The sequence below is a fragment of the Plecotus auritus genome, assembly GCF_963455305.1.
Source record: "Plecotus auritus genome assembly, chromosome: 9".
Lineage (NCBI taxonomy): Eukaryota > Metazoa > Chordata > Mammalia > Chiroptera > Vespertilionidae > Plecotus > Plecotus auritus.
In genome coordinates this window covers 77,015,989-77,035,135 of record NC_137783.1, presented here as the reverse complement: position 1 = coordinate 77,035,135, position 19,147 = coordinate 77,015,989, and the positions used below count along the sequence as shown (strand labels likewise).

Genomic DNA, 19,147 nt, shown 5'->3' with positions numbered 1-19,147 from the left:
TGAAAGCTGTGCTGAGTATTATCCTTTCACCTCCAGTTTTCTCTAGGTCTTCTATACTTAGCTCTGTGACCAGAGGCTGATCTTGTTGTTTTGTAATAAAGGACCCTTCTCCTCTGGAGTCCTTTAGTTCAACCAGAGGCAAGGGAGCATTTATTATTCTGAGCTATTTGCTTCTGGGCTCCCTCCCTGCTAGGCTACAGGATTGCACTGTCCCTCTCCTACTCCACAACCCCAGCTGCAGCAGCTCTTAGGCAGCCCCTCCAACAGCTCTTGTTTAACTACGCTCCCTGCCAGTTCAGGAGAAGTCTTAGATGTTCACTGCTATTACTAATCCTAAAATGCTTCACTGTCCCTTGTTAACTTCCTTCATCCTGTCCATTCCTATGTAAACTGTCCCTGCATTAAACTCTCTCCCATGTCAAATAACAAAATATTAAAGAAGATAAAGTCACAATGAAATTTTTAGTAACTTGGCAATACTAAAAACATACATATAAAAATTTGTGGGATACAGTTAAAAATGATAATATGGCTTTCAGTGCTTAAGGGAAAAAAATGGAGGGGGATTACTGAATCAAACAAATCAAGAGACAGAACATTACAAAAAGAAAAAGAAAAACCAGAGGAAGTACAAATGAAATGGCACACCCTATTCTTAGAGAAGAGATAGTATGCCTCAGCTCCAATCAACCCAGCTTTCTATCCTTTTTGTGTGCCTAGTTCTCCTTTTCCAGCTGATGTCCTATAGGTTCTGCCAAATAGGATTTCTAGAGAACAGAAAGCAGGAGCAGGAACAAAGGAACTATGTCCTTCTGTGGGAACCCTGTTCAGAGTACGCCGGATGTTCAAGGCCAAGTTGCCAAGGCCAACTTACCATAAGCAGGTCCAAAAGCAAGGACACAGCGATTGTACTGTATGCACTGTGCAGGCGTGCCTGTCTGTAGCCCAAGCATTGATGTCACTATTTTGGCAAGAAGCCTCTTTTGTCTAAGTTGGTACAAAGTGTGTTATTGGCCAGCCAGTGTACGGCTGCTTGGTTGGGCTACTTTGTTTTTTTCTTTGTTGTTTTTTTTTTGTTGTTGTTGTTTTTTATATTTTTATTGATTTCAGAGAGGAAGGGAAGAGGGAGAGAGAGATAGAAACATCAATGATGAGGGAGACTCATTGATCAGTTGCCTCCTGCACGCCCCCTCCTGGGGATCCAGCCTACAACCTAGGCATGTGCCCTTGACCAGAATCGAACCTGGGACCTTTCAGTCTGCAGGCGAATGCTCTATCCACCAAGCCAAACCAGCTAGGACTGGTTGGGCTACTTTGTATAGCCCTATGTTGGAGGCTGCTGCTTTTATGTAGGGCTGCTGTGTGTGTAATGGCTCCTATGTTTGCTGTAACTACTTTGTGTGGCTGCCTACTTTATGGACTGCTTTGTCTGATGGCTCCTTGTTAGCAATGGCTACTTGGGCTACAATAAAGACTCTTATATACCCATGACTTCTCTACCTTCTCCCTCTAATACCCAGTGTCCAAGGAGGTCCAGTTTCTGGCAGAGAAGGTCCTGTTGGCATAAGCCAGCAGGATCAAGGAAGAACTTACTCCACCTTTCTATTAGCTTGGATTCTTCTCAGATCTTCCCAGCTATAGCTCTTAACACCTGGCAGCAGTAGGTTCCGTCTCTTAATAAATCTAGCACCTCTATCATAGTGCCTAGCATATAGCAGGCACATTATATTAGATATTTGATGAATGAATGAGTAAATGAACAAATAAAAGAATGCCGACTCCTTTTTTACCCAAGGGAAAGCTAAGAAAAAGTTAGTAAGTGATTCAGCTAAGGTCCTTTATTTACTTAATGGGAAGTGCTTAGAACCTAGATGACTATTATACATTTTTCATAAAAAATTTTATTTATTTTCATTGCTTAAATGTAATTATTCTTTTAAGTTTACCTAATAATTAATCATAACCTGATCGCAATGATTAAAAAATGGGAATTTGGCATTAAGTTGTTTCACTTGAAATATTTACATGCATAAATTTCAAAACTCTCCCAAGTAAGAGAATTCCTATATCTAATTACCATATATTAACTTGCCTAGCTTAAAATATATAACTCTTATGGAAATTATTATGCAAGTTATAAATTGGTACTATAGTAAGATGGAGAGAAAAGTGAGTAACAGCTGAAAAGGATTCTATACGATGCTGGCACTTTATTTGGCCAATATTAGTTTAGCGGATCTAGGAAATTTCAGAAGGAAATAGCATCTGGAAGTCCTCACAGACAGAAACTACAGTGGTCTGTTTATATAACACTGAGATCTGCTTCACTATGGAAAAGGCTTAGAAATAAGGTTCTATATGGATCCACGCTGCCAGGAAAATGCTTTTTTTAGGAAAATTAATGTGATAATGATATGAAATATGATTTGGAGGAAGTTTACAGGGTGTCCCCAAATATACAGGGTGTCCCCCAAAATGTATACACTTTGAATGATTATAAAGTCAGTGTTTATGAACATACAGTTCATTTTCAAAATTTAAAAGAATCTACAAAAATGAATAATTGTTTTTGTCAATGCCTGTTTTCAAACAGATGACCAGGCACTGCTGATAACTTGAAGCAATGGAATCACAAACATCAAGAATCATTTTGTTCAGTATTTGTGTGCGCTCAATTCATTGACTGTTGCCAGTTTTATACTGTAAACGTTATCTTTTATATATCCCCATAAAAAAAGGCTAGTAGCACTTTAGGATAAATTTTCTTTGTTTAAAGCTTAATCTGGCTTCGTCCATTATTTCCAATCAGTTAAACCTGAAAAGAAGTGAAAATTAAGTGAATTATCAGCTGTTAAAGGATGTATACATGTTTTGGGGACATCCTATATGTTAGAAGGAAAGTCAAATTCAGAATTTTCTGCAATAATCCACATGAGAAAGAATTAAAACCTAAATTATGACAATAGCTTCAGGAAAGAGAAGATAGGTGATAGACAAAATATTATAATGATGAAATGTAACACACTTGATAGACTAATTTAGCTATTATAAATTTAATATAATAACTTTGAAAAGAATCTATATTTAGCATACAAATGAGTCTCCCACTTCTGAATTCTGTCTGACAAGAAGACACTGAACCCAGAAAAAGGCACAAGAAGAATGGGAAACGCCTGGGAGACACAGGTGTTGGGGACTTATTAAGTGGGAGCATATAATAACCTACCACTGAAGAGGACTGAGTGCCATGGCTGCAAAGAGCTTTTGGGTGAAAAACTATTCTTTTCACATTATCCTGATTGGATCACTGTCCACCATGTTACCACTTCAGAGCTATAAAAAGCACTATCAAGCACCAGCCATAGACAGCAGTGTCCTTGATGTTACACAGCACGCAACCAGTGCCTGTGGGGCCCAGACTGAAACAGGTGGAAGTGGATAGGTTAGCTGTTGAAATTGTAATTTCTCAGAGAATCAAAACTGAATACATGCTCCCCCCCAAAAAAAAATCAACATATATACTATCATGAAAATTAAGGAGATCAGAGATAGAATAATCTAGAACAAAAATCAGTTATTAAAAGGGAATCAGATCAACAGAAAATTCTTCAATAAAAAGACAAATGAGTAATGTTTTCTAAGAGTTCAAAGAAAAGAATTAGGAAGCTAAAAATGGATCTGTAACTATGCTCCCACTCTATCAGTTAAATGTGAATATGAAATAAAGATATCCTCAGATGTAAAAACCTTTAGAAATGATACTACAGGAAGAACAACATTTTAAAATAATGTTTTGGAAATTAGAGGTTACTCCCTCTGAGCCAGATACCACTGAATCTTTTCATTTCAATGAGAAGCAAATTTTGTAACACTGAGAAAACTGTTAATAGGTTCCATGCTGTTTATTTACTCATTAAAAGCAATGCTTACATTATATTCAGTCCTCTGCTTAAAAGTAAAATTCTGAAGTATGAAAGCAGTCATAGCCACCACAGTGGCCTGAGAATCTCTCTCTACTTAGTCTCCCAAGGACTTGACTTCATTAGCTCACTGAGTAAGTAAAAGTTGTTCTCTTTAAACAACAGGAAAGCCCTTTCCTTAATTAGAGAAAGATGAAGAAGCCAGTCCCAGAGGGAAAAACTTAAAGCAGGGAACTTCATACATATTATTCATTCTCACCAGGAAAATTTAAAAGGTAAAATTACTTCTTGCATACCTTACATTAAGGAATAATGTTCATAAATCTATCAATATATGTATTCTATTGTTTGTACAAAATGAAGGGATTTGGTGGGGAGCAGGTTGAGGTGGGGTTGGAGACAAAGAATGCTTAGGATTACTGAAATTGATCATTATAAATATGTGTCATAAAAGTTAAAAGACAAAGAAGTTAAGCTTTCATGAAGTTAGAACTTTCTGAACTACATGTGCCCATCTCTGCAAGAAAAGAACAGGGAACAATCACCCCATCCTATGAAAATATAAAAGTAAGCGCACATGTTATTGAAGCAACTGTTCCCCCAAGATATGGAGAAGAAAAAAAATCATTATTTGTACTTTGTATATTGGTGTTAAATGCTGTGTGTAAGAATGTAAAAGAAATAGTTTTAGTTTTATATTTTAGACTTTTAAAAATGTAATTATATAACAACATTACTTTTTCCTCTAATATCAGTGAGTATAATCAAAAGAATAAAAATAATGTACTTATTAAATAAAAGTATTATTAAAATTCAGTTAATCCTATCTAATAAAAGAGTAATATGCAAATTGACTGTCACTCCAACACACAAGATGGCTGCCCCCATGTGGTCAAAGATGGCCGCCACAAGATGGCCTTCAGGGGAGGGGCAGTTGGGAGGAACCAGGTCTGCAAGGGAGGGCAGTTGTGGGCAGTTAGGGGTGACCGGGCCTGCAGAGGAGGGCAGTTAAGGATGACCGGGCCTGCAGAGGAGGGCAATTAGGGGTGAACAGGCCAGCAGAGGAGGGCAGTTGAGGGGTACCAGGACTGTAGGGGAGGGCAGTTTGGGGGGCAGGCCTGCAGGGGAGGGCAGTTGGGGGGGACCAGGCCTGCAGTTGGGGGCAGTTGGGGGGACCAGGCCTGCAGGGGAGGGCAGATAGGGGGGACTAGACCTGTAGGGAAGGGCAGTTGTGGGCAATCAGGCCAGCAGGGAGGGCAGTTAGGGGCGACCAGACTGGCAAGGGAGGGCATTTAGGGGTGACCAGGCTCACAGGGGAGGGCATTTAGGGGTGACCAGGCCCACAGGGGAGGGCAGTTAGGGGTGACGGGGACAGCAAGGGAGGGCAGTTGGGGGTGACCAGGCCAGCAGGGGAGAGCAGTTAGGGGCAATCAGCCGGCCGGGGAGCACTTAGGCATCAATCAGGCTGGCAGTGGAGCACTTAGGCATCAATCAGGCTGGCAGGGGAGGACAGTTAGGAGCAATGGTGTGGCCGGGGAGCACTTAGGCATCAATCAGGCTGGCAGGGGAGTGGATAGGGGGTGATCAGGCTGGCAGGCAGAAGCGGTTAAGGGCAAACAGGCAGAGGCAGGCGAGTGGTTGGGAACCAGCAGTCCTGGATTATAAGAGGGATGTCCCAGATTGGAGAGGGCTGAGGGACACCCCCCCCCATGCACGAATTTCGTGCACCAGGCCTCTAGTATTATATATTAGTCTAATCTCTGTTATACTTCACTGAAGATAACACAATAAATCTCTGGATTTAGAAGTTTTAGAGACAATAAAATAGAATGCTAAACTTAAGTAGACCCTTTCTGTATCTTGATTTTGCTACCTATCAAAAGGTAAATTAAAAATACTTATTTTCTAGTAAAAATAAAAACAGTATAACAACAATAATAAAGTTAATATTTATTGAGTAACTATTAAGTATCAGGCACTATCATAATAATGTATTTAATGCTAATGACAATGTTTAAAAGTAGTAGTATTCAACCCTAGCCAGTTTTCTCGGTGGTCAGAGTGTCGGCCCATAGTCTGAGGGGTCTTGGGTTCAATTCTGGTCAAGGGCACTTACCTCAGTGGCAGGCTCGATCCCCATCCCAGATGGGGTGAGTCTGGGAGGCAATCACATCAATGTTTCTCTCTCTCTCTCCCTTCAACTCTCTCTACAAAAATCAATGGAAAAAATATCCTCGGGTGAGAATTAACAACAACAATAAAAAGCAGTAATATTCATAAACCACAAATTTTGCTTATTAGGTTTCATACTTTTATAGTCATAATAAAAAATTAAAAAATAATTTTAATAGTGAAATGACACTTTTTATTCAACATCTTTCCTTTGACAAAGGCAACAACAACAAACAAAAAAACTAAACAAAAGAAAAAACTGTATCCATCTTAAAAGTGGTTTAAGATTTCCTTTCAGAATCCATTGATTTAGTGGATAAATAATGAAATTAATGACTATTCTAACAATAAGGTGTAGGAATCATGAAACTCTAAAAACCTCAAGTCTGATGAAGTAGTATGCACACATCCACATTCAGATATATACAAGTGTATATGAAATAGTGTACATTTGAAACACAAAACAAAAACACTAAAAGTAATAACATTTACCAGAACTCACAATCATTCATAAAAATACTGATCATCATGATGCTAGAAAAGTAATTAATTTAAAACAATTTGATTAGTACTTGATTGAAAACCCTCTGCAAGTACAATCTGCTTGATTCTAAGTGGCATTTTTTCTAAAGACCTGTTCTTTTATCTAATTAGCACAGGCTTCTTAGGTAATTATATCTTAAAGATAAATATTAGAAAGCATATGCTTTTCTTCTAGACTCTTTGTGTAGTTATCATAGGAATATCAAATTTCCAAAATATAAAAACCTTAGAGCAATTTCATCCTAATATTATTTTTTAAATCTGCATAATAATAGCTAATATTTATTGAGCACTTAACACAGGGTAGGCCAGCAGTGGGCAAACTACGGCCCGCGGGCCAGATCCGGCCCGTTCGGCTGTTCTATCCGGCCCGTGGAGCCGAAAGAGCGGAGGGTTCTCTTGCTCTCCCCTCCACTCCTTTACTTTGAATTTATATTAGTTCACACAAACACTCCATCCATGCTTTTGTTCCGGCCCTCCGGTCCAGTTTAAGAACCCATTGTGGCCCTCGAGTCAAAAAGTTTGCCCACCCCTGGGCTAGGCACACTTCTAAATACTCAGTATTAACAAATCTACTAATTATAGCAGTCTATTATCCCCATTTTACTGAGCAGGCAACTAGGCAAGGAGAGATGAGACAAAATGTGCAGTCATATCTAGGAGAGGCAGAGTCAGAATTTTAAACCAGGCAGTGGAATTTCACAGTACATACTTTATTACATTATACTGAATTAAGAAAAAAAATGGTCAAATATCTCATTTCTGTCCAAATTTAATAAGACTTTATATCACCTTGAAATGTGGTTTATAATAAACAATGGTAAAACTATATTAAACTAAAATTCCAAACTATATTAAACTAAACAAACACTCCCCTGCCTAAGAACTGGCATTTGCTATTCTAAATGGCACACTGATTCTGCCTTCATTATGAAAGTGATCCTTATATTCAATCCAAAAATATATTAGGGATATTGCATTTTAATAATTTCATTTTCATTACTGCTCCAAATCCACCTGTTTTGTGTCACCACCTGAGAAGACACTGTCTACCTGCTCCCAGTGCCATGACTACATTTCGCCCAAAAGGAAAGTGAAACATGCTTAGTTCCTACAAGTTATAAGCACTCCCAAGCTGTGAGCCCTGGCACACTACCCCCATGGCTACTCTCTTGCACTCAAGACAACTTCACAAAAACTGTAGTAGTCTGTCTTAACTGTTTCTGTTAAAGATTACGATAAAATGAGTTCATGATTCATAATAGATGCATTTTAACTTTAGTTTCAACCAATTTGAACAGTAGTTAAATACATAAAACCAAATATTTTAAAAAGCACAGAATACAAATTCTTTGCAAGATCAAATCTTCTGAAGGAGAAAAGAGGTAAAATTTCCCCTATATGCAGGGGCAAGGAACCTCTTTCCTGCCAAGAGCCATTTGGATATTTATAATATCATTCGTGGACCATTCCAAATTATCAGCTTAAAAATTAGCCTGCTATATTTGGTGAAATATTTAATTAACCCACCCCTAATGCCTTGGCAGGGCCAGAACAAAAGATTTCGAGGGCCTTATACAGCCCTTGGGATGGACATTCCCCACCCCTGCAGTAAAGGATAATGCCACTAAATCTACTTAGTGTGCCACCTCAATTCCCCTTCCTTGGATTTATAAACAAGGTGAAAGGCTAGAAACCAATAGTCCAAATTTGAGTGATGACTTAAACTCACTACCACCTTTTTCTAGTTATAATTTGATCAACAAATGTACTTATGGCCCTTATCTGAAAATATAGTACTTATGGGTTCCTAATTGGTTCAGCTAATATGAATAAAGACCTAAAATTTCTGTGTTTTAAGTATTTTTAGGAATCTTCAATAATCTCCAATTATTAACTTAACTAAACTGTAAAAGGTGCATACATATTTTTAGCTTACCAATGTAAAACACACTATAAATGAGAGAGAGAGAGAGAGAGAGAGAGAGAGAGAGAGAGAGAGAGAGAGAGAGACCCAGCAATTAGTGTGGTAACAGTCATGAATCATCCCTGTCCTGAGGAGGCAATATCTCAGGTGGAGACCCTGGGCAGGGCAGTGCTCTGACTTCTACCCCTCCCTGAAGTAAGAAACTGATTCTCGCTTGCAGGGCCTGTGGATGGGACTCTTCGGGTCTCCACTTTCTTATGAAGGCTCCTATTTCACATAAAACTTATCTATATATATAAAACCCTAATATGCAAATAGACCGAATGGCAGAACAACCAAACCACTGAACAACTGGTCGCTATGACATACGCTGACCACCAGGGGACACGCACAGAACATGGCGGGCATTGGCAGAAGGCGGCAGAGTGTGAAACATGACACGCGTCAGCCACAGTGGGATGGTGGAGCAGGTGAGCAGGAGCTGTCATTGGGGCAAGCCTCTGTTGGTTTCTGAAAATTCTTTGCTCCCGCGTGCCATAGTCCCACCTGGTGATCGCACCTGCTGCCGGCACCGGCCCAGCTCACACCCACTGCCGGCATCCGGCGCTGGTCCCGATCGCTCGGCACCATCAGCAGGTGTGAGCAGCGGCTGCTGGCCATGATCGCCCCTGAGGGCTTCTCCTCCTCTCCCTGCTCCTGAGGGGTGATCGGGGCAGCAGCCGCCACTCACACCCACTGCCAGCGCTGACCCCACTCACACCAGCTGCTGGTGCCGGCCCCAATCACTCCATGTCAGCAGGTGCGAGCGAGGCTGGCGCTGTCAGCACGTGGGGGCGATGGCAGTGAGAGTGGAGCTGCCGGCAGACAGGGGACTGAGGGCCGCAGTGGGAGGGGCCAAGCGGGGGTGGGGAGGATGGGCTAAGACCCGCCCCTGTGCCCACCACAGCCTCCTGGCCCACAGTTCCTTTCAAGATGTACAAATTCGTGCCCAGGGCCCCTCATATTAAATAAATTTGTATGATTTTCCCTTGTTAATCTGTCTTTTGAAACAAAGACCCAGCTGAGAATCTAAAAATGTAGAAGAAAAGACATTTTTTTCTCTCTCACATTATGTTGGAATGACTGGATTTCCGGTGAAATATACAGACAGAGGTTGCACCTTAAAGCCAGATCTAATATGAGAGGAAAATATGACCAATGAAAATTCAGACATAGAGACAGAAAAAAACTTTAAGAAATTAAGGTGACAAAATCGTGGAATAGACTTCATTCTTTCTCAAACTTGGAAACTGGGTCAAACAAGTTTACTTATAATTTGGAGGAAAGGAAAGGCTCTACAGAGAAAACAACCAAGATGGCAGCATAGGTAAACACCTGAACTTGTTGCAGAGCACAGCCATATCAAAACTACAACTAAAAGACAAAACGAATATCAGAATATCATCCAGAACCACAGGAAGGCTGGCTGAGTGGAAATTCTACAACTAGAAGTAAAAAGAAAAGCACATTGAGTCCCGTAGGAGGTGCGGAGGTGTGGAAGTGAAGTGTGGAGGTACAGAGGTGCAGGAGAAAGGGGCTGGCAACTGAGTATGCTGTTGTCTTTTTCTATCGGGAGGGAGATACAAGCTCCCAACTGCTCTGAACACCAGTTCTGGGCGAGATTCTGGGGACCCAGACTCATACGGGGAGAAATGGACTGTTTGGCATCGGGCCGGAATACGAGGGCGGCTTTCTCTCAGAGGTGCTTGCAGTGATCATTTTTCCTGCACTGTGCAGTGGGACACAGAGACCTGGGGGCCTCTTCAGGGCAGGGCTGAAGGGCAGCCTTTGCTGTTTGCTCCACCCTGGTGACTCCCTGAGACCCCGCCCCACCCAGTTTACAACCCCACCCAAGCTGTGTGCAGAGGCTTTTGCATATGAATGGCCTGGCCTTTTACAATCTAAACCTAACAAACTGCAGCTGGGTCAGAGAACCCAAGAGTCACCATAAAAAGGCCCAAGGTTCCACAGCAGCTTTCATTGCTTCACAGCTGGGCCTCATCTGGGCACCTCCAAAGCCCAAAAAAAGAGGAGGAATCTGCAGATCTTTCTGTAGCTCCTGCTGGGTGGCTTCAGGTAGTGGCTGACTTTGCACCTCCATGGAGATCCAAGAGCCAGTGTACCCAGTGGTCAGAGTGAGACCATCCAAATTACAACTCTTCACATCCATAAGAGACACACTCAGGGGGCAGACTCAGTGAGCGCCAAAGCCCCACTGAAGCAAGTCCTGTCCCATAATGGTGTCTCCAGTACAGAAGTTCTCCCATTGTAGGCACAACTGGTCCTCACAGCTAATTGGCCTGGAGGTCAACTCCTCCCAGTGATACCAACAGCAATCGAGGGTTAACTACAACAAGACTGTGCACACAGCCCACAAAAGGGTACACCAAGAGTGTCCACCTCAGGTAATTAGGGAAGCTGAGCCACTGGACCCTATAGGACACCTAGCACACAAAGCCACTCTATCAACACAGGGAAGCAGCCAAAATGCGGAGACAAAGAAACAGGTCACAAATGAAAGAAATGGAGGAAAACAAACTACTGGATATAGAGTTCAAAACCACGGTTATAAGTTTACTCAAGAATATTCTAGAAACCTCCAAGAAATATAGTGAGACCCTCAAGGATATGAAAAAGGACAGAAATTAGAAATTAAGCATACACTGACTGAAATAAAGAATAATGTACAGAGATCCAACAGCAGACTAGAGGATCCCAAGAATCAAGTCAAAGATGTGAAATGCGAAGAAGCAAAAAGCGCCCAATCAGAAAAGCAAAAAGAAAAAAGAATCCAAAAATATGAAGATAGTGCAAGGAGCCTCTGGGACAACTTCAAGCGTACCAACATCTGAATTATTGGGGTGCCAGAAGAAGAGAAAGAGCAAGATACTGAAAACCTATTTGAAGAAATAATGACAGAAAACTTCCCCCACCTGGTGAAAGAAATAGACTTACAAGTCCAGGAAGCGCACAGAACCCCAAACAAAAGGAATCCAAAGAGGACCACACCAAGATGCATCATAATTAAAATGCCAAGAGCAAAAGACAAAGAGAGAATATTAAAAGCAGCAAGAGAAAAACAGTTACTTACCTACAAGGCAGGACCCATACGACTGTCAGCTGATTTCTCAACAGAAACTATGCAGGCCAGAAGAGCATGGCAAGAAATATTCAAAGTGATGAATAGCAAGAACCTACAACCAAGACTACTCTACCCAGCAAAGCTATCATTTAAAATTGAAGGTCACATAAAGAGCTTCACAGATAAGAAAAACCTAAAGGAGTTCATCACCGCCAAACCAGTATTATGTGAAATGCTGAAGGGTATTCTTTAAGAAGAGGAAGAAGAAGAAAAAGGTAAAGATAGAAATTATGATCAACAAAGTGACAACAAATACATATCTATCAACACGTGAAACTAAAAATCAAATGAATAAAAAATCTGATGAACAGAATAAACTGGTGAATATAATAGAATCAGGGGTATAGAAAGGGAGTGGACTGACAATTCTCGGGGGTAAGGAGGTGTGGGGGATGCGGGAAGAGACTGGACAAAAATCATACACCTATGGACAAGGACAGTGGCGGAAGGGGGGTAAGGGCAGGGGGTGTGGTGGGAACGAGGTGGAGGGGAGGTATAGGTGGAAAAAAGAGGAACAACTGTAATAATCTGAACAATAAAGATTTATTAAAAAAATAAAACACACCCACACAAAAAAATTAACCTTGAATGAGGTAACACAGCAATAAAAAACTCACTGGTTTATATAAAATAGTTGCCTCTCATCCTACTCCACTTTATATTTACATCTCAATTGTGTTTCTGAGCAAAACCGAACAAGTAAAGGTTACATGGTCAATATGAGTGATAGAGCGATAAGCCCTAACCGGTTTGGCTCAGTGGATAGAGCATCGGCCTGCGGATTGAAGGGTCCCAGGTTCGATTCCGGTCAAGGGCATGTACCTTGGTTGCGGGCACATCCCCAGTAGGGGGTGTGCAGGAGGCAGCTGATGGATGTTTCTCTCATCGATGTTTCTAACTCTCTATCCCTCTCCCTTCCTCTCTGTAAAAAATCAATAAAATATATTTAAAAAAAAAAAAGAAAGAAAGGCTCTAACAGATACCTGGACTATGACTCTAAAATATCAGATGAGATCTTTATAATAATTAGGATTACTTATACATTGTTTTGCTATTTAGTAAGGGATAGACTTAGTCAATTATTCAAATCATTCTATTTCTAACTTATTCTCTAAATGAAAACGGAAAATTTTACATTATTCTCAGAATAAATTACTCTATTGTATAATATAATAAACATACATATGGATATATATACTTGTATATATAAACACATTTTAAGAATTCCATGGAAAATCATCAGAAAATTAAAAAGGGGAATATTATCCAAACATCAAGAGAATAAATTGCTCAAGGAGAGGAATGAACATTTGTGTAAATGTGGTCATTAATTTAAAGATAAGCAAAGGTTGGTTTAAAAAAGAGAGGGTAAAGAATAATAACTTTAATACAAATTGGTATGAAGAATGGAAATCAGGATCATGACTTCATAGTCATGATAGGCATTTTTATAATATTACTAAACATTCAATTTACAATATTATATTGTTTACTCCCAGAGAATAAATCCTTATTCAATAGTATTAGCAATTATACTAATTATACTAATTTAATTAGCAATTATACTAATTAAACCCTAAGGCTTTGCCTAGTGAGCAAGCAAATATTCTATAATTTTTTATATAACTTACTCTACAATATAAAAACAAATGGAATCCAGTTGATAAATTGTTTTTCCTTAGCACTTTGACTCCACTGAAACACTTCACCTTTAATAATAGTCAGTGACTTTAAAGAAAGAGGAGAGAGAAGACAAGGTGTGACCAAAAACATAGTAGGTATAGAAGATGACTAAGCACATGATCAGAAAAAGACAAATTACACTGCTAACACTGCTTCCTAGGCTGATCGACTTCTATTACTATTATTTCCCCCATCTAGTTCCAGGATATTATATATATTAAGGACAGCTTAATGTCAAATTTTACCAACATGGACAATTTGTAGATAAAACATAAAAAAAAGGAGAAAAAATTAGAAGGATATTCCACTACTAACCTGGTTTAGTTTCTTCCAGAGATTGAGGACAGGAGAAAGTTCATTAGACCAGATTTCTCTATCAAATTTGCAACCAGCTGTTACTGCTCTACCCAAGATCCTCAACTGCGAAATAACCTGAAAGAACAAAATAATAAATAGCAATAAATGAAAATGACTTCAGTCAAATAGAAATAGCATAGGAACAAAAGTGATACTTATTTTATCAAAATTGAGACAAATATAAACAAGTTTTAATCCCATTATCTTTGTTCAATTGACTTAGTATTTTACTGATTTATTTAAGTAGATAAAAAACCAAAGAACCTAAAAATAGTATGGAGGATCCTAAAAATATTAAAAATAGAGTTACCATATGACCCAGCAACCTTTCTTCTGGGTATCTACCCCAAAAATTTAAAGACATGTATTCACAAACATATATACAGCTCTATGTTCACTGCAGCATTTTCACAGTGATCAAGACATGGAAACAACCTTAATGTCCTTTCATAGTGATTGGATAGAGAATATGTGATACATACACTGCGTGGCCAGATTATTATGATCTCTGAACGCATAATAATCTGACCACCCAGTGTATATCTTTTATAATAAAAGGCTAATATGCAAATTGTCCACTCGACCAGGAGTTTGACCAGCAAGCAGGTGGCCCAACTGCCCATGTCCCCTCCCCCTGGCCAGGCTGGCCGGACCCCACCCATGCACGAATTCATGCACCAGGCCTCAATATATATATATATATATATATATATATATATATATATATATATATACACACACACACACACACACACACACACACACATATATACATATATATATACATACATATATATATATATATATATATATATATATATATATATATACACACACACACACACTCAGTGTATATACAATGGTATACTACTCTGCCATAAGAAAAGATGAAAGAACTAAATAAATTGATTAACAAAATAGATCCAGAGACATAGCAGCATGGAACATACTGTTAAATCTGAGAAAAGGCAGGGTGGGTGGGTGGAAAGAGATTAACCAAATAACTTATATGCATATATGCATAACTCATGGACACAGACAATAGTGTGGTGAAGCCCTGGGGTGGGGGTGGGGGCAGGAGCGAGCTAGAAGGAATCAATGTGGATAAAAGGGGACAACTGTAGTAATTTCAACAATGAAGATAAATTTTTTAAAAAGGAAAGATGAAATAGTGTCATTGACAACAACATGGACGGCTCTTGAGAATGTCATGCTAAGTGAAATAAGTCAGAAAAAGTCAAGAATTGTATGATTAATTTATATGTGATATAAAACTGAAAGCAACAAATGAACAAGTAAGAAAAACAAACAGAAACTCATAGACATTGACAACAGTGTGGTGGTTACCAGAGGGAAGTAAAGGGTAAGGGTGACAACTATATGGAGACAGAAGAATATTTGACTTTGAGTGGTAGACACACAATATACAGATGATGTATCATAGAATTGTATACTTCAAACCTACATAATTTTATTAATCAATGTTACCCCAATAAATTTAAACAAAAACAAAATGACATATTATAATGTCTCTTTTTTGAAAGCTGCTTCTTTAGCCAGAAAGCTCTAATTATCCATTATTAATAACCTCTTATTGTTTCTCTTTGCTCATTTCTGAAATTCAAATATTTTTAGTTGGATTGGTTTAAATTTCATAATTTCAAAATGCTGATAAATTAAAGATAGTTTTTTGAAAATATGAAATGATAAGAAAGATAGCAAATATCATAGTAAAATGTATAAAATAGTAAAACAATTTTAAATAATTACTTGTTGGTAAAAATAATCAAAAACTAAGTTTTAAGGCTCTGTATCAATTTGGTGTTATCATCTTAATGTTTCTTCTACTCTTAAGACTCGAAAGAAGTATAGGTCAAGTAGTTAAAGCAAGGCAAGGTAAACAAGTGTTCCCTTTTAGTGCTTTCATTCCTGCAACTTCCTTGTTATCAGGTTTTTATCATTATAACCAAAATCAATTCACTCACATTTTCTTTTCTAAAATAGTGTTTAATGACTTTCATTTCAATAACATTAATATACCTTCCTAATCATTTTCTAAGAATGATCTAGAATTTTACCAAGTATGCTAAGTATTATAGACATTGGGGTATGTGTAGAAAAATCAGTGAGGTACCCATATTTCTTTGTAAATATGTCAATTAAATATTAAAACTGCTTATCTAACATAAACAAAATAAATCACAAAACACAGGCATATGTTTTCCTAAACTAGTATTTTAAACATCAACATCTGTAGCATGTTGACTATTTTTCTGTTTTACTTTTTGAGAGATGTTGGCTGTTCTTCCTTATTAAGAGATAGGACTATTTTGTTGAGTTCTTGTATTACTAAAGTTTGTAATAAAATATGAGTCATAAATCTTCAAAATGAATACCCTACTTGTGAAAAATCCACAATCATGCTGGTAAACTCAAGTTTCTTCTAGAGATTTTGATTGATTCTCTAATCTTGAAAAAACTGTGGTGATTCAGTGTTTCATTTTCTTTGTTTTTCTGATAAATTATTTTCATTTGCTCTAGCTGAACCCTACAACAGCACCTAATTTATCAGCTTTGCTAGACTACAAAACATCACTAGTTGGTAGTCAGAAGAAGTGCTATTTTAACACTGGTAACATTTTCTATCACTTATTTGTGTCTTAAATTTGTCAATTATGACAGAAAACAAATAAGAATTCAAAGAGATGTCTGAAAGGAAAAGGGTTCAAATATTTCTTATATGTAATGTAAAAACTATTATAAAAATAAAATGTTTGCCAGCCTACAAACAGTCATGTGTTCTGAATTAGAAATATAACAGGTGAGGCTGCTTTTCTTAGTCACAGTATCACATTATATTGTAAACATTAATGAACAGAGTATAAAAAAGGAGTTCAAATAAATAATAAAATATTTTATAATGAAGATAGGGCTATAATTTATAACAATGGACTGGCCATCTTTTGTTTTTAAAAACCTTACATATTTATCTCTTTTACAAAGCACAGAAAATAAAATGTCTTTCCATTATTCACATTTTTAAGCAATTAAAGTACTTTATTCAATATTGTCATGCAGCCAAAACCGGTTTGGCTCAGTGGATAGAGCGTCAGCCTGCGGACTGAAAGGTCCCAGGTTCGATTCCGGTCAAGGGCATGTAACTTAGTTGCGGGCACATCCCCAGTGGGAAGTGTGCAGGAGGCAGCTGATCGATGTTTCTCTCTCATCGATGTTTCTGACTATCTATCCCTCTTCCTTCCTCTCTGTAAAAAAATCAATAAAATATATTTAAAAAAAAATATTGTCATGCATACTGCTTAACAACAAGGATATGTTCTGAAAAATTAATCATTGGAGAATTTGTCCTACTATGAACATCAGAGTACTTACATAAACCTAAATGGCATAGACTACACTCCTAGTACGTGTATATATAAACCTAAAAGGTACAGTCTATTCTTCCTGGACTATAAGCACAAGGGAAAATGATGCCATCAAAAGATGCAGTAAATACGAGATGAAGGACGCTGTTGCCAGCATAACATGAATCAGGAAAAAATTTTTTATAAGTAGAAAGAATACTCTCTAAAATAATAATAGAAAGTACAATATAGCAAATAAATAAGTCCAGTAACAGTAATTTATTATTCTTATCAAACATTATGTACTGTGTGGGCTATCTATATATGTAATCTACTAGAGGCCCGATGCACGGAATTCATGCACGGGGGAGAGGGGGGGCTCTCAGCCCAACCTGCACCCTCTCCAATCTGGGACCCCTTGAGGGATGTCCGACTGCCCGTTAAACGGGCAATCGGACATCCCTCTCACAATCCAGGACTGCTGGCTCCCAACTGCTCCCCTGCCTGCCTTCCTGATTGCCCCTAACCACTTCTGCCTGCCAGCCTGATCACCGCCTAACCACTCCCCTGCCAGCCTGATTGATGCCTAACTGCTCCCCTGCCAGCCTGGTCACCCCTAACTGCCCTCCCCTGCAGGCTTGATCACCCCCAACTTCTCTCCCTTGCAGGCCTGGTCCCTCCCAACTGCCCTCCCCTGCTGGCCTGATCGCCCATAAATGCTCTCCCTTGCAGGCCTGGTCCCTCCCAACTGCCCTCCCCTGCTGGCCTGATCGCCCATAAATGCTCTCCCTTGCAGGCCTGGTCCCTCCCAACTGCCCTCCCTTGCTGGCCATCTTGTGGTGGCCATCTTGTGCCCACATGGGGGCAGGATCTTTGACCACATGGGGGCAGCCATCTTGTGTGTTGGAGTGATGGACAATCTGCATACCGTGTTTCCGCGAAAATAAAACATCCTCCGAAAATAAGACCTACTTACAGGTTTCCTTCTGAGTGAAATATAAGGCATCCCCCGAAAATAAGGCCCCAGGCTCTGTCTCAGAATGAAAATTAATTTACCGTAAACTGGTCGCTAGGGCCGCCCGGACTGGCGTCTAGCAACCAGTGACGTTGCGCGGACTCCTGACGTCACTGCTGTGTGGAGGCGGAGCGGAGGTCGGAGTGAGCGGTGAGCGCGGGGCGGGAGAGAGGAGGAGACTTTCGCAGATGCATGTAGAATAACAGGAGGATTAGAGCAGACGGGATGCCATGAAGGTGGTGAGTGCTGGTCTGTCTCTGGTGACACTACCTGATGCTCGCGGCCGCCTTCATGATGACTGAAGGTTCTCAGTCAGTGGCAGACCCTGCTCCAGACCAGATCCAGGCCCCAGCAAGCCCAGTGACAGTCCCCAGGGGGTAAATGTCTGATAAAGGGGTAGGGGGGATACTGGTGAAGGTGTTCAGTGGCACAGGGGTGGGGGGAGGGGGATCACTTAAAATGACACAGGAAGATCAGAGGGGGCAATCAAAATGACACAGGAGGATCAAAAGGGGTTACTAAAATGGTAATCCCCCTCTGATTCTCCTGTGCCATTTTGATTCCCCCCTCTGATCCCCCCTGTGTCATTTTGAGTGATCCCCCTCGCCCCACCTTGATACCCCAATTCCTTTTTTTTTACCCCTAGAAATGAGCGCAAAAAGAAAAAGCTACTCCGTGGAGTACAAGAAAGGAATCGTGGAAGACTCTTGGGGCCAAAATCTTACTGCTTTCTGCAAAGAGAAGATGTTGAGTATCCGATTGGTCCGAAAATGGTGAGCAGAGTATGGTAACGTCATTGAACAAGTGGACAAGGGAAATGCTAAAAAGCGCAAGTGTGGATCAGGTCGGCAACCATTATTTTCCTAGCTGGAAGACCTGATCTGTGAATGGGTTGTTGACAGGAGAGCAAAGGCTTTGGTTGTGAATAGGGCTCAGATTCAAGAATTTGCCCTTGCAATGGCACCACAGTTTGACATAGCACCCGAA

At 39.7% G+C, this 19,147-nt stretch overlaps 1 protein-coding gene across 2 annotated transcripts in view; it reads right to left on the bottom strand.

Moving 5' to 3' along the window:
- DYNC2H1 (dynein cytoplasmic 2 heavy chain 1) overlaps nucleotides 1-19,147 on the bottom strand; it is a 378,097-nt gene that overhangs the window by 72,111 nt on the left and 286,839 nt on the right. For both annotated transcript variants that reach the window (XM_080641013.1, XM_080641014.1), the window contains one exon: nucleotides 13,742-13,858. In XM_080641013.1, the coding sequence (XP_080497139.1) occupies nucleotides 13,742-13,858 (117 nt within the window). The remainder of the gene's footprint in view (nucleotides 1-13,741; nucleotides 13,859-19,147) is intronic.